Source organism: Oryza sativa, chromosome 2, assembly GCF_034140825.1.
Source record: "Oryza sativa Japonica Group chromosome 2, ASM3414082v1".
Lineage (NCBI taxonomy): Eukaryota > Viridiplantae > Streptophyta > Magnoliopsida > Poales > Poaceae > Oryza > Oryza sativa.
The window spans coordinates 8,181,410-8,202,834 of record NC_089036.1 but is presented as its reverse complement, the minus strand read 5'-3'; the positions used below and the strand labels follow the sequence as shown (position 1 = coordinate 8,202,834).

Genomic DNA, 21,425 nt, shown 5'->3' with positions numbered 1-21,425 from the left:
AAGGTTCTCTTGCATACTTTAGGATGAGCAGAAACAAATGGTTTTAGGGTGTATTCATTTCTCCCCTTTCTTAAATTTTCCTCTTTCGTTTTCTACGCATACGTTTACTAAACTGCTAAATAGTATGTTTTTTTTTGAAAAAAATTAAAGTTTTTTTAACTAATAATTAATTAGTCACACATTAATGACTTGCTCCATTTTACGTGCGCTAAGGAGAAGATCCCAACCATTCCAAATAAACACAATATAGACTATAGAGTTTCTCCATATGTAAATATCTTTTGATCTTTTCATTTATAAAAAAAATATTAACTACTGGGTTTGACTAGTAGTGTTGCTCCTTAAAAAATTGTTAAGTCCTTTTTTAAGTCACTGAATGCACTTCCAGTAATTCAGATTACGAAACTGAAGAGTATCCATGACACTTCTAATATCATTCTAGATGGTCAAAAGAAATGCTTCTCGTAACATTTGTTTCTTTTTTTAAAATCTCATTTGAGTGCATAACTTTATACTTCCGCTGTTACATTAAAAAACCAATCTAAAATCGGAGATTGATTTTTTTACGGGACAGATGGAGTATGTGCTATTTGTAGATATTTTACTTCGTCATCTATGAACTGAACTACCCATTTCTTGATGTGTCTTCTGCTCGGCCTGCCATCCATACTTTAGATCCATTCTTCGGGCTTGATGGACATTTGGGCCCATTTCCATCCGTCCTGGACAGGACAGAAATACTTTGAGCCCATTAACTTCCTCGCTGGGAAGCCCATAATTCTAGCCATTCAGAAATGCTGTACACTTTCTTTGGTTTATAGAAAAAAAAACATATGAATTTTATAGGATACTAACTTTCCTTTAAAATTCCTATGAAATGATAAACCATTTGGATTCTTCCATTTACATCTTACAACCCTATGTTATTCTACTAGTAATATATGCCTCTGCATTGGAATAGTCCCATATACCACTATAATTAGACTGGTTATGTATCTAACCTAAAGATTGCAACGGGCCTATAACACTGTGAATAGGTTGACTGTACTCCCTCCGTAAACAGGAGGAGCCCTAGGTTAGATTTTTTTTGGACGGAGAAAATATTTCTTAACTAACTACTTTTTATTTGGAGTTTTCTTTTTTATGCGAGAGTACGTGATGCATGCCTAAGCAGTGAGGGAACCTGTTTGGGGGAGCTTAAGACCCTATTTAGATGGGACTAAAACTTTTAAGTCCCTATCACATCGGATATTTAGACACTAATTATAAATATTAAACGAAGACTATTAATAAAACCCATCCATAATTTTGGACTAATTCGCGAGACGAATCTATTGAGCCTAATTAATCCATGATTAGCCTATGTGATGCTACAATAAACATTCTCTAATTATAGATTAATTAGGTTTAAAAAATTATCTCACAAATTAGCTTTCATTTATGCAATTAGTATTGTAAGTAGTCTATATTTAATACTCTAAATTAGTGTCTAAATACAGAGACTAAAGTTAAGTTCCTGGATCCAAACACCACCGAAGATTCTGAGAAGCAGCTGCTGAGAAGCTAGCTGATGAGAATCTGAAGAAGCTAGAAAACCCAGCTTCTGGCTTCTAGTTTATTTTCCAGATTCTACAACTGCAGATTCTCAGAATCTGGATAAAAAGCTGGACTGTTTGGGGGAGCTTCTAGCAACTGGAGATTTTACGAGAAGTTGCAGCTGTTAAAAGCTCCTCTAAACAGGCCCGAGTTTTACTTTCTGTGTGAGTGCAGTGGGGAGGGAAAACCAGGAGTTCTTTTTTTTTTTTTTTGAGCGCGTTGTGCGCAAGCAGGGAAGAGGAGGATGGCTCCCCTTTTAAGATAGTAGAGATGTCGTACCCGGACATTGAAACATATTGTTTTGTTATTTTCCCTTAGTTTTGAGTTTTAGGTGTTCCAAATGGTGTGGCCTAGTTTGAAACATACTATCATTTACTGGATTATTGTCGTAGATTTTATCTACTTAAAAGTATAGGGGTAAGTTAAATAATTGAAGAAATAAAATTAAGAAGTAAGAGATCTACATTATGCAGTAGAAGTATATTTTTTAGGAAAAAAAAATATTTTTTAGTGGCGTAGAGTGAATAATCCGTGGTAATATTCTGGTAAAGTAGCTGAAAGCCTGAAAAGAACATGCTATTAATATATGGTGGGCTGATTTTGTTTGTCTCTAAGCCCATTATTCGCCCATTCGTCAATATAATAATAGGCACATTATCTTTACGGAACTAGCTATGTCTTTGTCGACAAATCCTTGGGTCAAAATCACCCAGATTTTTTCCTACCGTTAGATTAAGATCCAGAGGACACAAAAAATGCTACATATTTTTTTCTCTGACTAATCAGATCACAAAACTACATGGGCTCGAATTCTAGCCCATAGAACAATACAAAAAATTATACAGGCCATAACTGCAAATACATCATGGCCCATAATGATCAACTTCACATCCAATAAAGGTTAGAAAAAAACAAAATAACACAGGGAGACCACACCAGTTCGCACAAATCCCCTAGATCGAGCAAAACAAATCGAGCACGCCATAGACAGTGAGGAGAACGAGAAAAAGAAGAAGAAGCAAATTCTTACCAAGAACATTGAGGTCAAGAAGTTGAAATCAACAAGACATAATCTTCCAGGTAACAAATTACCTAGCACAAAATCCACCTTTACCTTTCCCCATTGACTTCACCATATTCTGCCAGTCATCTTTTAAATCAAACAAAAAACAACTCAGTTCTGTAAAAATATTGGAGAAAAGCACTTGGAATAGTGAATTTCTTTTGGAGAAAAGTGCTTGGAATAGGAAATTTCTTTAGATCAAGTAGTTAAAAGTATGTAACTTTTTCAGAAAAACTCGTAACAAAAACTATCAATCCATAGTCAGTTACAGTTACAAATAACAAAAGTTACATATATAACTACAGTACATCTAAACTGTAACTGGGCTGTAAATGGAATCATTCTTAAATTTCTTAAAAAATTCAGTACTTATACTGCGACATTAAAACATTTCCCCAATTATAACAAACTCTAAATTATGTTACAAATATATAAAGAGCTATCTATCTATAGTCAGTTACAGTGAGAAATAACAAAAGTTACAGATGTAACTACTGTACATCTAACTGTAACTGGGTTGTAAATGGAATCATTCTTAAATTTCTTTAAAAATTCAGTATTCATGCAGCAACATTAAAACACTTTCCCCTAGTATAACAAGCTCTAAATTATGTTACAAATATATAAAGAACTATTTATCTACGGTCAGTTACAGTGAGAAATAACAAAAGTTACAGATGTAACTACAGTACATTTGAACAGTAACTGGGTTATAACTGGAATCATCCTTTGATTTTTTTTTAAAAAAATTCAGTACTCATGCACTAACTTTTTTTTTGCCTATGACAAAATGTTCTAAATTATATTACAAATAACCTAATCATGTAGGGTCAGGTATATTGCAATCTCAAAAATCAGGAGATACACAATCAGATGGATATGAAATGAGAAGCAAAATTGTGTCTGAAGAAATGAGAAGCAAGAAGACAGTTAAAGGTGAGAATCATTCTCACCTAGCATTATGGACCATTTTTTATCTTGTCAGAAAATGTCATCTAGCAAAAATTTATATACAACAAATTAGAGATAGTAGCATGATAAATTTTTAAAGAACTATATATCTATATCCAGTTACAGTGAGAAATAACAGAAATTACATATGTAACTACAGTACATATTGACTGTAACTGGGCTTTAACTGCAATCATGCTTGAATTTCTTCAAAAAATTCAGTACTCATGCAACAGCATTAACATTTTTTTACTATTATGACTTGTTCTAAATTGTACTACAAATGATTGAAACATGCAACGCCTGATAGATTAGAAGCTCAAGCAACAGTGAATACAGAGTCAAATAGATGTCAAAGTGACAAAATTTTCTCAGAAAAATTAATAAGCAAGAAGACACTTGAAGGTCAGAACAATGGACAGATAGCATTATGCACCAAATTTGATCTTGTCAGTCATAAAATCTAGCACAATTTTGTATACATGAAAGCATGATTTTTTTTTTTGAAAAACTATCTATCTCCAGTTACAGTGAGAAGTAACAGAAGTTACATATGTAACTACAGTACATATTGACTGTAACTGGGATGTAACTACAATCATGCTTGAATTTCTTCAAAAAAATTTTGTCTAATATACATTATCTAAATTATATTACAAATAACCTATCTATGCAGGTTCTGTTACAATTCGATCTCAAGTAACAGTGGATACATAATCAGAGAGATCTGAAAGAGATAACATTAATTTCGTCTGATGAAAAAAGAAGCAAGAAGACAACTAAAGGTCATAATCATGATAACCTAGCATTATGGTCCATATTTGACCTTGACAGACAATTTAATCTAGCACATATATTAGAGATGGCGGCTTTGAAAAATCTAAAGACCTATCTATCTATAGTCAGTTACAGTGAGAAATAAGAAAAGTTACATATGTAACTACATTACATCTGAACTGTAACTAGGCTATAACAGCTTTCATGCTTGAATTTCTTCAAAAAAAATTCAGTACTCATGCAGCAGCATTAAATATTTTCCCCTATTATAACAAGTTCTAAATTATGTTACAAATAATATAAACATGCAGGGTCTGATGGGTTACAGTCTGAAAAATCAGGGGATATGCAATCGGAGAGATATGAAAGTGACAAAATTTTGTCCAGAGAAATAAGAAGCAAGAAAACATTGAAAGGTCAGTTATCATGCTCACCTAGCATTATGCACCATAAAATGATCTTGGCAGACAATATAATCTAGCATAAAATTATATACAACAAATTAGAGATTGTAGCGTTGATAAATTTTCAAGGACTATATATCTATAGTTAGTTACAGTGAGAAATAACAAAAGTTACATATGTAACTACAATACATATAGACTGTAACTGGGCTAAAACTGCAAGCATGCTTGAATTTCTTCAAAAAATAAAGAATTTCTTCAGAAAAGGAGTCACTTTGTCACAATGGACTGAAGATTTTCCTCAAGTGAAAATCATCTTCAGACAGTGGTGTTTAACAAAGCACAACAATTAGATTAGAGCCTAGGATAAAAAAAACAGAGCATTGTGGTCCAAACGGTCATATCTCCAGTTGTGTACAAATTTGCCCATATATTAAATTTTGTACATAATTTGCACATATCTCAAACTTCTGTGCACATATATTAAAATCACTCGACAACAAGATGTGACAAGTTAGCTGATGCAGAAGGGAATGGACCAGAAGGGAATGGACCAGCCAGGGTGTTGTTGTTGAGCCTCCCGATTAAATTTCACAGCAAATGAGTTAACTGACTAACAAGCTCCACACATAATTAACATGGGAACAATATTGGGATGGGACGATGGGTCATTCAGAATAAAGAAGAAAAAAAATCATACAGATATTTCAGGCATGTGAATACCTCCAGGCACCCAAGTGACCTTGGTTTTGCTACCATTGAAATGCATTAGATCAACATTAGACTGAAACCCTCCAAATTATTTTTCAGTTTGCTGAAGTATGAGATTTTAAAAAGCTCATGTCGACTGAAAGCTCATGCCTGCTCCAAGATTCAAAAAATACTGACAATTCAAATAGATTTACGAGCGTGCTATCCCCTGTTCCCAATTCAGAAATAGTGCCAATTATGTTCCCAAGTTCAGAAATAGCGCCAATTCAAACAGATTTACGATTTACGAGCGATTGACAATGAACAAAAGTTCAGAAGAGAAGAAAGAGCAGATGCAACCAATAGCCCATAATTTCTCAAAGCAACAGGGACCAAGTTCAGGTATTGGCTTGCTGCTAACTCATTTAGATCAGCACTGAAAAGTTCAGAACATGTACAGGAATTTTATAAACCAAATAGTACTGTAGAATACAATCTGAAGAAAGCAGAACGCATGTAGGGGTTTGGGTTTAATTTAACCAAGCAACTCAGCATACTGGGAAATCAAACCGTACATCTCTGAAACGAAATGATTCATATGCTGCAGAAGGTAACACAAAACATACTTGGGGTTCAGTTAGCATGCATATGTAAAACAAAATTCTTCAGATGCATAAGAATTCAGATATATGCAGGGAGTTGACAGATAAATCATCTCTGAAACGAAATGCTTCACATGCAGAAAAATTCAGACTCATGCAAGGAGTTTAACAGATCAGTCAACTAATCACTGAAAGTGAAATGCAACATTCAGATAAAGTTGCAATGATGCTTCCCTACTATATTCAAATCACACATAAATCAAAGCAAAAATAATCAACTCATGAATCTGACCCCCTCCCTGAAGAAAATTCATGCAGGGATCCAAAAAATGATCAACTATCTGGGTGATTAGAAAAAACCCCTAAATCCACCTCGAATTAAACCTTTAACTCCATCAAATACCCCTGAATCCAACCCCCAACATGAACACCCCTAAAGAAAAATCAAACCAAAAATACAAAAACCCTCGTGGATTAGAAAAAAAAACATAGAACACCATCGAATCTGGTCGTTTGCAAACAATGGACTAGTAACAAAACACCCTAGACTGAACTGAATCAAACTATAACTAAAAACTTAGGGAATCCAAAACCTAAACGGATTCCAAAACTAAAACAAGTGATTCTGAATCAGATCCATATGTTGGGAGCAAAAAAAATCGTCATGTATTGACCCGAATCTTCTAAACCTAGCCCTATTGACATTGAAAAAACCAAAACACAAGCTAATGATGCCAGCAAATCAGGGAAGAAACTCAAAAAACACTCTCTCTCGAGTTGTCTCCCCTAGCGAGCGCGCGCGCTCTCTCTCTCCCGCTGGGGAGCTGCTCGTGCTCTCTCTCGCCGGCGAGCTCTCTCTCTCGACGGAGAAAACGAGAAGAGAAAAGAAAGAGGAGAAAGAGATGTAGAGAAAGAGCGAGAATAAAGAAAGAGAGCGAGGAAACAACCAACGGTTACGGACATAATAGCGCGGAATCCAAAATTTAACATGGGTTGGCCCACATTGACTCCCAGGCCATCTGCTCACAGGCCACACGGTCTCATCCACACAGGGAAATGCACGAATCATGGCGCAAATCCTACGGATAGAAAAACGACAAATATTGGGGGTGAAAATCTGTTGAGAAAGATCTAGCAAAATCGTATCTTTACTGTTCAAAACACTGTTTACCTATTGAGTCATTTCGTTTTCAGATTTGAAAAAGAAAACTTTTAGCCCCTGTTTAAATCTCACCTTAAAATTTTTTACACTGTCACATTAAACTAATCGCATGAAGTATTAAATATAAGTTAAAAAATAACTAATCGCATTGCGACTAATTTGCGAGACGAATATTTTAAGCCTAATTACTCCATGTTTTGACAATGCGATGCTACAGTAAACATTTGCTGATGATAAATTAATTAGGCTTAATAAATTCATCTTACAGTTTACAAACGGATTATGTAATTTATTTTGTTATTAGACTATATTTAATACTTCGAATATACGTCCATATCCCCTTAAAAGATCTGTCGCATGTCGACGTCGATCTGTGCACGCGCGTCAGGAACAAAAACCAGAAACATTTTTGTCATCTGGAGAACTTGGCACGTGGACCCGACTAGTAGCGGTCACCATGTCCCGTTTTCGACGATGACGACCGATCAAGCGTACAAATCACGCACGATACTCGCACGCGTAGCAATGACAGCATCATATTTCCGATTTTTTTTCTTTTTGGTGAACTTACAAGTTTTATACAGGTAGGTGGCTCGTAAAAGCAAAATTGTGCTCCACATATCATATCCATTTTGACATAAGCAGCTAGGTCAGCAAGAACACGTCAAGCACAAAACGAGAACTTGAAGACAAAAATAACGATCAAGGGCACGTTTGGAACGCAAGATTTGAACAATACGAAAAACACAGGATTAGAATATCAAACATGCGCAAACCCAGCTAGAGTTCAAAACACAAGAATTTTGGGGCATTGCGTTTGGGTAGTTTATAGGAATATAACCATAGAAATTTGATGGAATTAAGAGAGAGAAAGAGATTAAAAGACGCATTGGATTCCTCAAACGAAAAATAAAATGGAGCTTGAGGTCACGGTAAAATTCTCGATGCATAGGATAGGGAATTTGACTTGCTAAAATTCTTTGTTCCAAACATCGCATTTAAGAAAAAAAATCAAGGGTTATCATCCTTAAAATTCCCTTGAATTTCTTTCGATCCAAAGGAAAGGGCCCATAAATTTTTTGAGGAATTTTCACATTAATCATTTCAATTTCACTAGTAATGAAAAATAAAACCCTAAGTTCACCGTCAGATATGGAATTTCAACTATCACATATTCACATGAACAGTGTGAATGAGACAGAAAATACGTAGATATTATTGTCGGAATTGCCTGCAAAGGCTGTTATAGGATACTGAACATAGCATACTGAACAAAAGAAACGAAAATGTAGCCTCTCCCAACCTACAGATGGGTCTCTGAACAGACGAACATCAGCAGGTCGGCCTTCTACTTGGACCTAAGAGATGATGAGATGATACTCTCAGAAACGGCAGTTACCGATTCCGCGAAGCGACAGCATTTCTAAACGCCATGACTAGAGTTTCAAGCTCTGCCTGCCATTGGTGACAGCCTCAAGCTTCAGGAACAACCCGGACTCAGTTTGACATCACGCGAGGCGACCGCGGACGCACGGGTGTCTTGGAAGGGCTCACCCTGCAACAATGGAGAATGGATGGGGCTAAGCAAATAATGATTCTTCATGATGCTCCTGCATCAACTTCAAAACATTGGATTTACTCTTTACCTGATAGGAAGTGTGCCAAGAACCATTCCACTATAGTTCAGGGCTAGAATGGCGCTTTCTGCCTGCAAAACAATAACATTCGAATCGGCGTTTCAAACACACTGAACAATTACCAAGTCATGGGTTGGAATGCACTTTATGAGTATAGTACTACAAAATTATAGCACTGAGAAACCTTGCTCTACTTACTTGAGCAAACTCAACAAATGCAATGCACGTCGAGTGCACATAATCACCAAGGAGCCTCAGCCGAGAAACCTGACAGAACAGTGCAAGGTACTGTTAGTTTCAGCAGAAGGTCTAAAGGAAAGAGAAAAGCAAGTTTTATGTACTTATGTGGCACACCTTCCCACAAAGCTGCTGAAAGAAAATCTTTACATCTTCTTCTGTAACCTGCACAGTTAGGAAGACAATTATGTTAAGCAGCTTGACTCTTGGAGAATAGAACATACACAAACTCAGTCGCAGGTCAATATTACTGTACCACAGGGAAAAGAAAATCATATGATTAGTTCTTTTTTGAAAAAAATAATCTAAAAAACAATGTGATGAGCCTGAGACCCCATATTATCATGAAATCTGGCAATTAGGCACTGAAAGAAAAAAAAAATATCACACTACCCTTTTCTGAATATCTACATACTTAAGTATCTGTCTTGAAGACACTTGGTATCACTTCAAAATCAATATATTCACTGGGCACACATAAAGACTTTAGGGGAAAGGACAGATGAGTAAAGAATAACGGCATCTAAAATAGTACAGAAGTACATACTATATTATTCCATAACAAACAAGACCTCAATTCAATGTGGGAGTAAAAGTTATGCATTAAATCATGGGTCCATTGCTTGCAATGTTCATGTGTTAACAACGGCGCGAAATAATAGTCATTAAAACTAGTGCAGAATTTCAGCAGAGAAAATATCAAGAATCAACATGTTAGAAACATGTATATCAGCCTCAGCTCATTTTAGAATATTTAAGCAGATGATGTTGCTTAAGTAGGATTTATTGAACCGCATATATCATTTAGAATGTTCATTGGATTAAACACAAACGACCAAGATCAAAATTCTGTTGAACAGGTACAGCACAGCACAATGTAACACTATACTCTAAATTTCAAGATCTAACATGTTAAGGGTCCTTAAGGATTATCAAAATGACATGCATATAAACTCACGTACCTTCTTATCTATGTTAGTACAATATACAGTCCTTGAGACCATCTCTTTTTCATCTTCCGTCTGTACAGAAAAGAGCATTACATGTTGTTGATGTGTAAAAGGAAATGCCGGTAGTAAGCTCTACAGGTAGACTTGAACTATGTGATCCAATAATTATCATACCCGAGGAAGAAATTTAGGATTCACAGGCAGAATAGCTGTTTTGGAAGGCAAAACTCTAACAGGGTAGTAACCAAGCATGGTTCCTCCTAGTGTTAGTGCGGCCCTTGCACCGGCTGCACACAAGAAAGGATAACTTTATGATTGCTGTTTATCTATACACAAAATAAACAATAGTTGTGAAGGTGTTACCATCATCAGCAAATTCAATGAAAGCAAAACGCAAGACTGAGTGTGGATCACCACAGATACGGCAATCTACCACCTACAGGTAAAGAAATATGAGTGTAAGTTATCCATCCAATAGTCAATTGGATCCATAGACAGAAAGGTGTTTACCTGATATCATTAACAGATAAAAAAGTAACATACATTATAGTCCAAAAAAGATATGAATTTGTTTTGAAAGACTTGTTCTTTTAGTCATATAGTCATAGATGACTCCGATTCAGTTGGTGTTATAACATTCTTGCAGTAATACATGTATCATTTTTGTAGTCATAAAGATAAATAACCATTGACAAACAGCAGATTAACCTTTCACATGCGAACATTGTAAATATGATGTGTCAGCACTCTGCTATGCCTCCATTTAGTTATACAAACAGGGAACCTCTATATGTTGAAATTCGACATTCATCTTTGCACTCTAAAAGAAGGTGCTAACCAGGGACTCCAAACTAAAAAGTAATTACTACTGAATCATCAAATGTTTTAATTTCACCTTCCAAAAATACTACAGAGACAAAACACATAATTCAAAATAACAGTTATCTTCGTGGTTGCATCAATTCACGTCTCAAAACAGATGGTGCAGAGGAATTCAATTGTAGCACAAGCTTATACTTTGCCACAGGAATGCCAATCGGTAAAGGCAGCTATTTATCAGTTTGCAGTCAAGTAACTTATTTTAAAGACCGTGCCAAGCAAACCATAAAATCTGAAACCAAGAGGGCAGATAACAATTTTATCCGTTATGTTTCACATGAAAATGGAAGGCACACCATTACGAGCATAAGAAATCACATTATCAAGGGAGTAACATAAAGTAACATGTCTCCTCAAGAATATCATAACTTACTTGTCCACAGTTAGAAAACACTTCGGCAAGCTTCTGTTCAGTCACCTAGAGAGGAAACAAAAAGATGATCAGACAGCAAAATATACAAAAACAACACACTTCAAATACACCACTCTCTTTAGATTGCTCACTTGCTGATCAATGTCAGAGACATAGACGGTCCTCCGCACACTATCCTCCCTATCGGCGCGTCGTGTCCGGCCTCCCGTCCTCCTCCTTCCCTGGTTGAATCCACTCCTTCTCTGTTACAACCAAGCCAGGGTCAATTGATCATGAAAGCATAGCACCACCAGAGTCAATCAATCAATAATTCAATATGCACACAATTATCAGTACACTTGTGTTTGTTCTGAGAATCAACAGCCGAAAAATGTAGGTCCACAAAAACCAATCCTAGTAGACATCAAGCACAGTGCTCATATCACATCAAAAAATAAATACACAAATCAAATCCTCATCAACCAGTGTACAACCACAACAGATCATTAAACACTCCCTAGCCTCCTGATTACTACCGATCAAACATCTGAAATCAAAGTAACACGATCCGATCGATTATGTCCTTGAATTTTTTGTTCTTTTTTCAAGACTGGCAAAAAGATCCTTTTTATTTGACGCTCAAAGACTGCGATTTTAACACAAAATTTTTGAAAAAAAAAACAAGACAAAAGGAGAAAAGAATCTTGCAAAAGAAGACAAACAAAAGAAGGAACAAAAATGATCACCGTGGCCTAAAACCCCGTCATTCTAGGCGATCGCAATGCGTAAATCACCAAATCCTCACGCGATCACGAACTCAATGCAAAAAAGGTCAAACCATATCCGGTCAAATCAATCCGCGTAGCTGCAGAGGCGACCAAAACAACAATCTCGTTCAGCTCACCGACCCGGCGATTCTGCGGCTGCCCGCCGCCGTTGCTGGATCCGTCGCTGCTGGAGTCCCTCCCGCCGCCGCCGCCCACCTGCAGCTGCCCGGCTCCGGCGCCGGCCCCGCCGAAGTACTCGGCGGCGGAGACGAACACCGGCGCGTCGGCGGACAGCCCGCCCGCCGCCTGCGCCGCCGCCGCCGGCGGCGCGCGGCGCGACGATGGCACGAACTCCTGCGCGCGCGGGTTCAGCTTGGACATGAGCTCCTCCAGCTTCCTCATGTCGCTCTTGTACTCCCTCTCCTCCTCCTCCTCCTCCTCCACCTTGGCCGCCTCCTCCTCCTCCTCCTTCCCCTCCACATCCACCACCTTCGCCTCCGCCTCCGCCTCCGCCTCCGCCACCGCCCGGATCGGGCCCCTCTCCGCCGCCGCCGCCGCCGCCGCCGCCTCGATGGCCACCATTATTGATCCCGCGACAACCTACCTCGCCTCAGAGCCTCGGGGAAGGAGAGGAAGAGATCAAATTCTCTCTCTTCTCCTTCTTGGATTCTTGCGGCGGCGTTAGCTTTTTTCTTCTCTCCCTCGAGAGGAGGAGGAGGCGAATGGTGAAGGAGAAACAGTGAACAAGGGAGATGTGAGACCGGCGATCGCTTTCACAGGAGCGTTGGCTATATAAATAGTTGGGTTTTTCTTTCTAATGAATTTTAAATTTATTTTTTCATTTAAATTATGAAAAAACATTTTTATTTAAATTATGAAAAAAATAAATTGAATAATCTTGATTTGATTTTAATGATAAACCAATTTTTTTTGTGTGGCAAACAATTAGTAATGTTGGAAGAGTGCCGGCGACTTTTTAACACGCGGCAGATACAGTTTTTTTATAAATTAAATTTAGAACGAGTTATTTGTAAATTGTATTGTGATATATTCGCAAGATAAGAATGATTTTATTCATATAGCACCTTGAAATAATGATATCATTTTTAGTGGCAAACTATTTCATTTTTGAATTTTTTTTCTATGAAATCTAGAGAGAAGACCTAGCCATTCTAAATATATAAATATTTAAGAATGTCTACCACACAAAGATGCTAGGTTCAACCCATGCACGTGAAATTTGCCTCCTTTCGAACAAAGAAATTTTATAGACATTGTGGATGAGATGAATCCTATAAAAAATCATGCGAAATTATTGTGTTCAAGGAAGTCCATGATTTGGAAAAGGTCTAGCCCTGTTCCCATTTTGTTTTTTACAAAAGTTGGTTTTTTTAGCTTCTTCTTCTAATTTATTTTTAATTCTATAAATAAATATTCTTAAAATCTCAGTGAGAATCAGGACTGCCTGAGAAAGATGATCATTTTGGAAAGATGATCATTTTGGCACTGCCAATGCCAAAAGCTGTCCATTGTAAGAAAAACTAATTTAGGGTTTTGGTAAGAAAAAAAGTTAGTAATTTGTAAAAAGATTATTTAAGTGAGAGAGAGAGAGAGATGAAGAAATGGAAGGGGGTGTGCGTGTGGGTAGGTAGTTGGGATGGAAGAGGGAGAATCGGGAGGCGCGAGCCTCGGTCAGAGGAGGACCCCATCTCCATCCCCATCTCCATCTCATCGCATCGCCAAGCGAAGGGAAGGGGAGGCACACGTCACCGGCCAGTGGGCCCCACCTGGCGGTCCACGCACTCGCCCCGGATCTCATGCGGCTAATTTTAGCCCCAAGGTTAAGGGTTACTACTACTAAGTACGACGCAGTAAAACACATCAGAGAAGCCAATGAACGGTAACAAGAATAATAATGATGATGATAACGTCTTTGACTGCCTCTTCCGCAGCTGCTTGTCTTGTGTTTAGCTAGGAGTAGATCTCAACCTTTTTTTTTCCCATAACGATTCATGCACATTTCTTATGTTTTTCACGGAAATTAATAAGATGGATGAAATCAAAAGATGGTTGTGATTGTTTCAGATAAAGATTTAAGCGAAGAGTTAATTATATTTTAGAACAAAATTTGAATGTTGAAAGTAATTATATTTTTGGAGGGAGGGAGTAATTTTGTGTCTTGTACATGTGTAGTTTGGATTTGAATCTTTTTTTTTAATAATGATTCGTAGGTACTAGTAGTTTCTATGGAAAAAATGTTTTGGTTTATGCAGTTTATTCGATCAAGTTGAAAGATTATGATGTTTATCTTCGTTGACTTGAAAACAATCAAACACGGATAATGGCCCATCAGAAAAAAAAACAGATTATGGTTTTGGTAGATGCCGTGTGTAGGAAGTTCTCAATTGAAATTTTTCTTCAAGAAAAAGAAGGTTCCAATTGCAGATACTACCGGATATATTCCTCAAGATACATATCCGACAAATAAGCATTGCCTGGCTGCTCGGATATATCATCAAGTCTTTGTTATTTGTTAATCCATCTTTGATGGAATCGAAATATGATTTTGCACTTTGAGTGTGGATCTGAACTGGTACAACTGTATGTAGTTTGTGCAATTCTTACTCCAAATTTATTTTGTCGAGATGATTGTTAATGTCTTTATAATTTATAACATTTTTTCTTATTCTTCATAATAATATTTTTGTATTTAATCTCTTCATGTAATCTGTTTTTGTTTTTAATTTCTAACCAAGTAATGAAAGAGATCAGATTTGATATTCCTGCACCATCTCAAATCATGCTTGAGATGTAATTAGTTGTTATTTCCCACACTAATTTTGCAACACAATTAGAAACACACAAGATATGGTGATGGAGTTGTGGATGCAACACTCTACCCATAGTCATTATGTCTAAAATATCATACAAAAATGAGTATACTGTCAATAGCGATTTAGTGAGAGGTTAGCAAAATATTTTTTATATAGACACGCTTTCAAGTGATTTAGGCTATGTTTATTTCAGTTTTAAGATTATTGTAATATAAATTCAAATTACTCTAAGCTGAATTATAATAAGCTGACATAAAATAAGCTACAAATTGTTTGTTTCTCTGGATTATTTGAGGCATCTAAGGGTAGTAGGTCTTTAGCCACCCAATAATCTAAAAAAAGCTCATCCAGATGAGATTATTAGATTATACTAATCTAGTTTATACATTATAATAATTTATCATAATAATCTACTCATTTGTTTCAGCTAACTTACTTCTAATAATATAGATTATAATCATCTTAAACTGAATCACACAGGGCCTTACTTAGATTAGGGATTATGGATTATGGTTAGCATCAGCGTTTGAGCGTGTGTTAAGGGATATATTTTATGATGCATGTGTGTTTTCTATATACTGGAAAAAATGCTTTTAGATCATACGGTATGCATTTAGAGCCATTCATAATCAAATTTCAATTTTAAGGGCGATGCTTAGTCAGATCCTAGGAAAAGAAATGGTGAGGACGGAGGAGCGATTTACATAATTGTGGTTGCAAGAAATCCACTCATGTTTAATTGGCACACTTGAGCGAAAAAAAAAAGGAAACACCGTGCAATAACAGTTACAGGTGGATGTTTAGTGTGTTATCCGATCATTTATTGATAGAAAGGACAAGAGTTTCTCTTTCAGAGTAACGTGAGACACGAAAACGTGAGCAGGATAGGAAAGTGCTGGAAATCAAACTTCACAAAACAATTAATTACCCATATTTTTTCGACTCTAAATCAAATATCCTTAATCCAACAATTAAATATAAGGGAAACAATTTGGATAGAGCTAAGCATCTGATCAGGTGTGCTCCATCAGACCTTATAACATGACTATTCCCGATTTACGGCCTTTAATTTGTCCTCGAAATAGTTACATACGTACAGTACTATAATTAGATAGTCTCTGCATTATATTATCTCTGTCTATAAATATAAAGGATCTGGACTCTTGACCTTCATTGTAAGGAATGGTGACCTAAAAGTTCCAGTTATGACTTTGGAACAAAGAAATACCTTTATGATAATTCCAATAAAATTTAGAGAGATTCTTACATGAGCTCAGACCCCATGCATGGAGGAATTCTTGGATGGACCTTATGCTCTTCAAAGTTCAAACCTATGGAGTATTCAAGCTCCTTTAAAAACATTTTCTTTTTCTATTTTAATATCACCATAGCATGTAGGGTCCCGCAGTCAAATTAATGATAATGTACTTTTTTTTTTAAAAAAAAAGGAACTTCTTCAATGTCCCAACAAGGCCCCATTCCATCACATGTTCTTAAAGAAATTTTCAGAAAGTTCTAAATATTGTTGTCAAAGTTACCAAATACGTGTCATCGCTAGTGTTAAATAAACATATTATGGTTATAAGGATTTGCAAAACAGAATCCTAGCATTTTTGAAACAATATTGTTTGAAATAACAAAATAGTTGAATAGAGCAACATAAATGTTGTGGCATAAAAAAAGAGTAAATGGGTGTCCGATATGTTGTTGTTTGAGTTTGAATGATAGTTGTTTTTTGCAGAAGAAAACATTAATTAGAGCGATTGTAAAACTTGAGGTTATATGCACATGTGTTTGATACCTAAGAGTTTTAGCAACTTTCATTGTAAAACCTGGATTTTCTATAAGTTACCCATTTCTTTAGCTTATTTTTGTAGAAAATTGCAATTATTTTTTTAGATAATGGAAAATTGCTTTGTTTCGAAGAAACTACTTCAAAACGTCTGTAAATTGAAAAATATAATTTGATGGAAAATATGATAACTAACTAGAACACCAACCTAAACACAGAAATGGCAATACATCTCCATCCGTGTTTGACAAGATCTGCATAATCTATAGTCCTTGTCCTGCTCCAACCTTTGCTATAGGTACCAAAGTCAAAACCAGTAGAGAAGATAGGTCGTCGCCCAATTTTAAAACCAAACTCGAATTTGCAGTCCTATATCTCACTTATAAATCTAAAGTTGTAAACATTTGACACTGTCATAAATGTTGGTGAAATAATAGGACAACATTGTTGCACGAGGGAAAAAGTGCAAGAAATATGCTCCTTTCTGATTTATAATATTTTATTTTGGAGTAAAGTGTAACGGTAGTCGCGGGTGTGTCATATAAATTGTTGGTTCTCAAAATATATTTTCGGGTCTACGAAATTGTCATGGGTATCATATAAGTCCAAACGGCTCCAAGCCGCTCCACACGATGACGTGGCATGATATGGTAACGCCTTTGAAAATATTTTTTTCTCCCCTCTCTTTTTTTAATTTTAATTTTTCAAAATTTAAAAACATCATTTTCTCCTCTCTCTCTCTTAATTTACTTTTTTTATACGACTGGCATGTGGATTCTAGTGACACATAGGCATCACTATGACATGCCACGTCAGCATACGAAGCGGGTTGAAATATGTCTGAACCTATATAACACCCAAGATAAATTCATAGACCTAAAAATGTATTTTGATGGTTCAAAAACATAGGTGACATATTCACACAAGTCTAGGAATCACCTCGTGCACTTCACTCTTAATTTTGACTACCAATTACTCTGGTTTCACCGCTAGTATCTTTAGACCGTTTAATTATGGTGAAAGGGATTTATATGTTTATATTTATATAACATACTTTACTGATATACTTTTAAATAGTTATAATTTTATTTATAAAATATGAGTAGTCAAACTTAAACGATAAATAAAATTATTTAAGTATTGTGAAACGGGTATATCTCTTAACAAACTCTCGGAGACTGCATGCACGTTAAAAAGGGGAAAAAAAGAAAGAAAAGTACAATTTGTTTTTTGTGGATATGCGTATACTAACAGATCATCCGATAGGTGTACAGCATCTAGTGCTCCACATGTCAGGAGATGAATATGTCAGGGTTATGGATACCACATATCTAATAGTAGTTGATTAAATCTCGACAGGACCCACTATATACCATGTCCTATACGGAAGCAACCTTCGGATATAGGAGGAGTTCCGGATAAGGAAATACAATCAGAGTTCTACATAGAAACGACAAGGACTACTCGGATTGTATTCATATTGGTTTCTCTAGTTCTACTTGGACAAGGGGACACCTATGGGTATAAATACAAGCCCCTTAGGAAGAGAGGGAGGAGGATCAACACCCAACACAATCGACATAGAAGCCACAACATAGAAGCCTACATACGTCAAGACACGCCGCCGGATATTGACTTCAGGGATAAGCATGGCTAGTACCCTACGGTGTCTCCGGATACTGTCAGGAGAGACGAAAGCGCTATCTCTGATCTCGCCGGGCACGGATTCGAGGAGGAAGGCTACACTGTTGTCGACTACAAGTCAGACCTTCAGACCGCCATGTCGACAACAGTTAGATAGGCTACCTCAAATATTGTACTGGTGTGATTATCATGAATAAGAGCAATACCGGCTTCGGCCAACAGGATATAGGGTTATTACCTGACCATTCAGGGGCCCGAACCTGTATAAAAATCCCCATCTCCGTCTCTTTTACCTCAGTCTCGCGTATATCCTAGTACCAATGATCCACATGCCATGCAAATACCGTAGTCGAGACATCAAACATCAACAGTGGCGTGCTAGGTAGGGGATTTTGGTGCTTCAGGTTTTCGACGAGATGGGTTTAAGAGATGGACTCTCCAACAACAAGTTACTCGACAACTTCGGCTCTGGGAGATCTAACTCGAACGAAATACGTTCCCCCGACGAGATCGAGATCATCATCGTCAACAAATTGATCTACCTCACCAATCGGAGTACTTGAGCTGACCATGGAGGACAATAGTTAACTACTTCGTCGGCGCCGACTATATCTTCGGGTCACAGTGTCTGCTCTGAAAATTCACTAGAGCCGATCGGTTGACCATCTAGCCGCCAGATCAACGCCATCACCGAGGAAACCGGACGACTCATCCCCTGAATCCTAGACGACTACGTGTGCTCGTGTGCTGTGTGGGAATCGGACTCTAATTATCCCTTGCCGTGACAGGAGATTTGCGAGGCCACGTAAGTCAAGGGATACACGGTCAACAAAATTACCGATTTCCTACCAACTGCACATGCACACGTGGCTCAACTCAGATTCAAAGATCAGACAACACACATCCATACGGCATATATGCATGGTGACTTTAGTTATATGTGCATATGCCATCCGGACAAACCAAAGGTATTTAGTAGGTTAATTTTCAAGTTAATCTACTAATTTCGTAGATATATCTGGCAATATCTAGATAGGTACGCATTATTTTATATGCAATTTATCGTACCTATTTTTTCCGATCTATACAATATTGTCAGATCAATAATTCATTATGTCTACCTAGAACATGTTTCTTTTTATACAAAATCTATTGCGCGAGTGTCCCCGATGTTAAATCGACTACGGTTTAACATTGGGGGCTCGCTCTATTTTCTTCCATATAAATCATGCTTGTTTACGGTTTACATAATGCCTGATATTTATATCTGCTCGTCATATCCTGATAATGCTAGAAGATCCATGCAATTTTTGAGTACATACTCGATATTATCTGCTATATGTCTTGTCTTCTAGAAAATATTTTTCAGGAACAATTGAACACTCGAGTAGGTTATGGTCAAGTACACCGCATTATCGAGAACGATCTCGACAAATGCAGAGTCATCGCGCCCAACCCACCAACGAAGACCGACGACCTATCTCATAGCACCGGCCATGGCTGGACTACTCGAGAAAAGGTTGTTAACGGATAATTCCTCGCAAACGTCGTCGGCTTGATCAACCGCTATGATTGCGAACGGACATCCGGATATGCTACAAGTTGGATGCGTGAGTCATGCTGGCCACATGAGACGCACATAATAAACCAACTCTAGCACTTCCATTGGTGTTCGAGAGATAATTCTACTCGCTCGCTGGTCCTCGAACCAGTACGTAGCAATCTCTCGCACCGCAACTTCCATTGGTGTTCGAGAGATAACTCTACACGTTTGCTGGTCCTCGAACCAGTGCGTAGTAATCTCTTGCACTGCAACCTCCATTGGTGTTCGAGAGATGATTCTATTCGCTCGCTGGTCCCCGAACCAGTACGTAGCAATCTCTCGCACCGCAACTTCCATTGGTGTTCGAGAGATAATTCTACTCGCTCGCTGGTTCTCGAACTAGTAAAACGTAGCAATCTCTCGCACCATGACTTCAGATGGTTGAGGAACAGCTACGACTAGTCTTCGACCGGCAGCGTAGCGGTCCTCGTACCACGACTCCAAATGATCGAGAGACACAATATCGCCAAGTGTTTTACCTAGAGATCCCTTACCACAAAAGACACCTAGCGTTGAAACCTATCCTAATGTCCCTTTACGCCGTCTTGACAATGCCTCCGAGAAACCTAAGGGAACTTCGGCTGGGGACGCCCAGAGCCGATAAGGCCTTGTCGGATACTTCAGAGACAAAAGACCATATAAGATCTGGTCGTGTAAGAGTTCTCGCCGTGCGTATTAACCAAGCCATATAATCGGAAATGGATTTTCCAACTTCATGGTTGGGGGCTAGGATCAGTGCTTTTTCAACCGAGGCAGGTCAAAGGTAAAAGAGCCTTATCTTTCGAGAACGATTCTCTGATGACAGGGCTAGGGGCTAGGGAGAGTGTATAACTCAACAAACTGACTGATCGAAGTCGGTAAAAGAATAGACGCTCATATACAAAACATTGGTCTGTAAGTTTAATTCATTTTCGGTTTTCATACATATTATAACATGTCACCCTTTGAGCATTCGCTCGGGGGCTATTTCTATCTAATATTCTTTTCTGAGTATTGATTTCAGGAAAATTCTATTCGACAATGTCGAAGACTTCATGTCTCTATGGTTCTACACCAAGATTGACTAAGGCGAGTACGACAAATGTTGATAAGGCTCCGTCGCAGACTCTACGCCTACTCGATTACTCGAGAACGATTGGTGGATCTCGACAAGGAATACGGAATGAAGAGATGGTGTATCCGCCGAGATAAAATTTCTTGACTTCAATCCAAATTCTTGATTACAGCAAGACGGGAGACTTAGTCGTATGCTCTGTACTTTCTTGGTTGACGTCGGAAATTGACTCAGACAAACTCTTTAGGTGTCCGCGCGAGGCTGATAAAGGAAGTCTAACGTTATCTCTGAACTCACTGAGAACGGTCACATGAGCTCGATAACAGTTACTCCAAGGTCTACGGTTGAGAATATGAACCTGTTCATTTGCATTGAAGTCGGGGGCTACTGTCATGGTTATGGATACCACATACCTAATAGTAGTTGACTAA

At 37.6% G+C, this 21,425-nt stretch overlaps 1 protein-coding gene across 1 annotated transcript; it reads right to left on the bottom strand.

Annotated features, from left to right (window-relative positions):
- Positions 1-8,438: 8,438 nt before the first annotated feature.
- On the bottom strand, positions 8,439-12,832 carry LOC4328858 (polyadenylate-binding protein-interacting protein 8). Its single transcript, XM_015769164.3, has 10 exons — positions 12,209-12,832; positions 11,453-11,563; positions 11,322-11,366; positions 10,433-10,505; positions 10,244-10,356; positions 10,082-10,141; positions 9,237-9,284; positions 9,081-9,149; positions 8,892-8,953; positions 8,439-8,800 (listed from the first exon to the last, which is right to left on the bottom strand). Exons 1-10 carry the CDS (start codon positions 12,647-12,649, stop codon positions 8,743-8,745), a joined length of 1,080 nt encoding a protein of 359 aa, XP_015624650.1. The 5' UTR covers positions 12,650-12,832; the 3' UTR covers positions 8,439-8,742.
- Positions 12,833-21,425: the final 8,593 nt, after the last annotated feature.

Coding starts and splice junctions, on each gene's coding strand:
- LOC4328858 (XM_015769164.3), bottom strand. CDS start 12,649: ATGGTGGCCATCGAGGCGGCGGCGGCGGCGGCGGCGGCGGAGAGGGGC. Junction 10,506..11,321: donor TGTTTTCTAACTGTGGACAA/GTAAGTTATGAT, acceptor CTTTACCTGTAG/GTGGTAGATTGCCGTATCTG. Junction 10,142..10,243: donor ATCCTAAATTTCTTCCTCGG/GTATGATAATTA, acceptor TTTTCTGTACAG/ACGGAAGATGAAAAAGAGAT.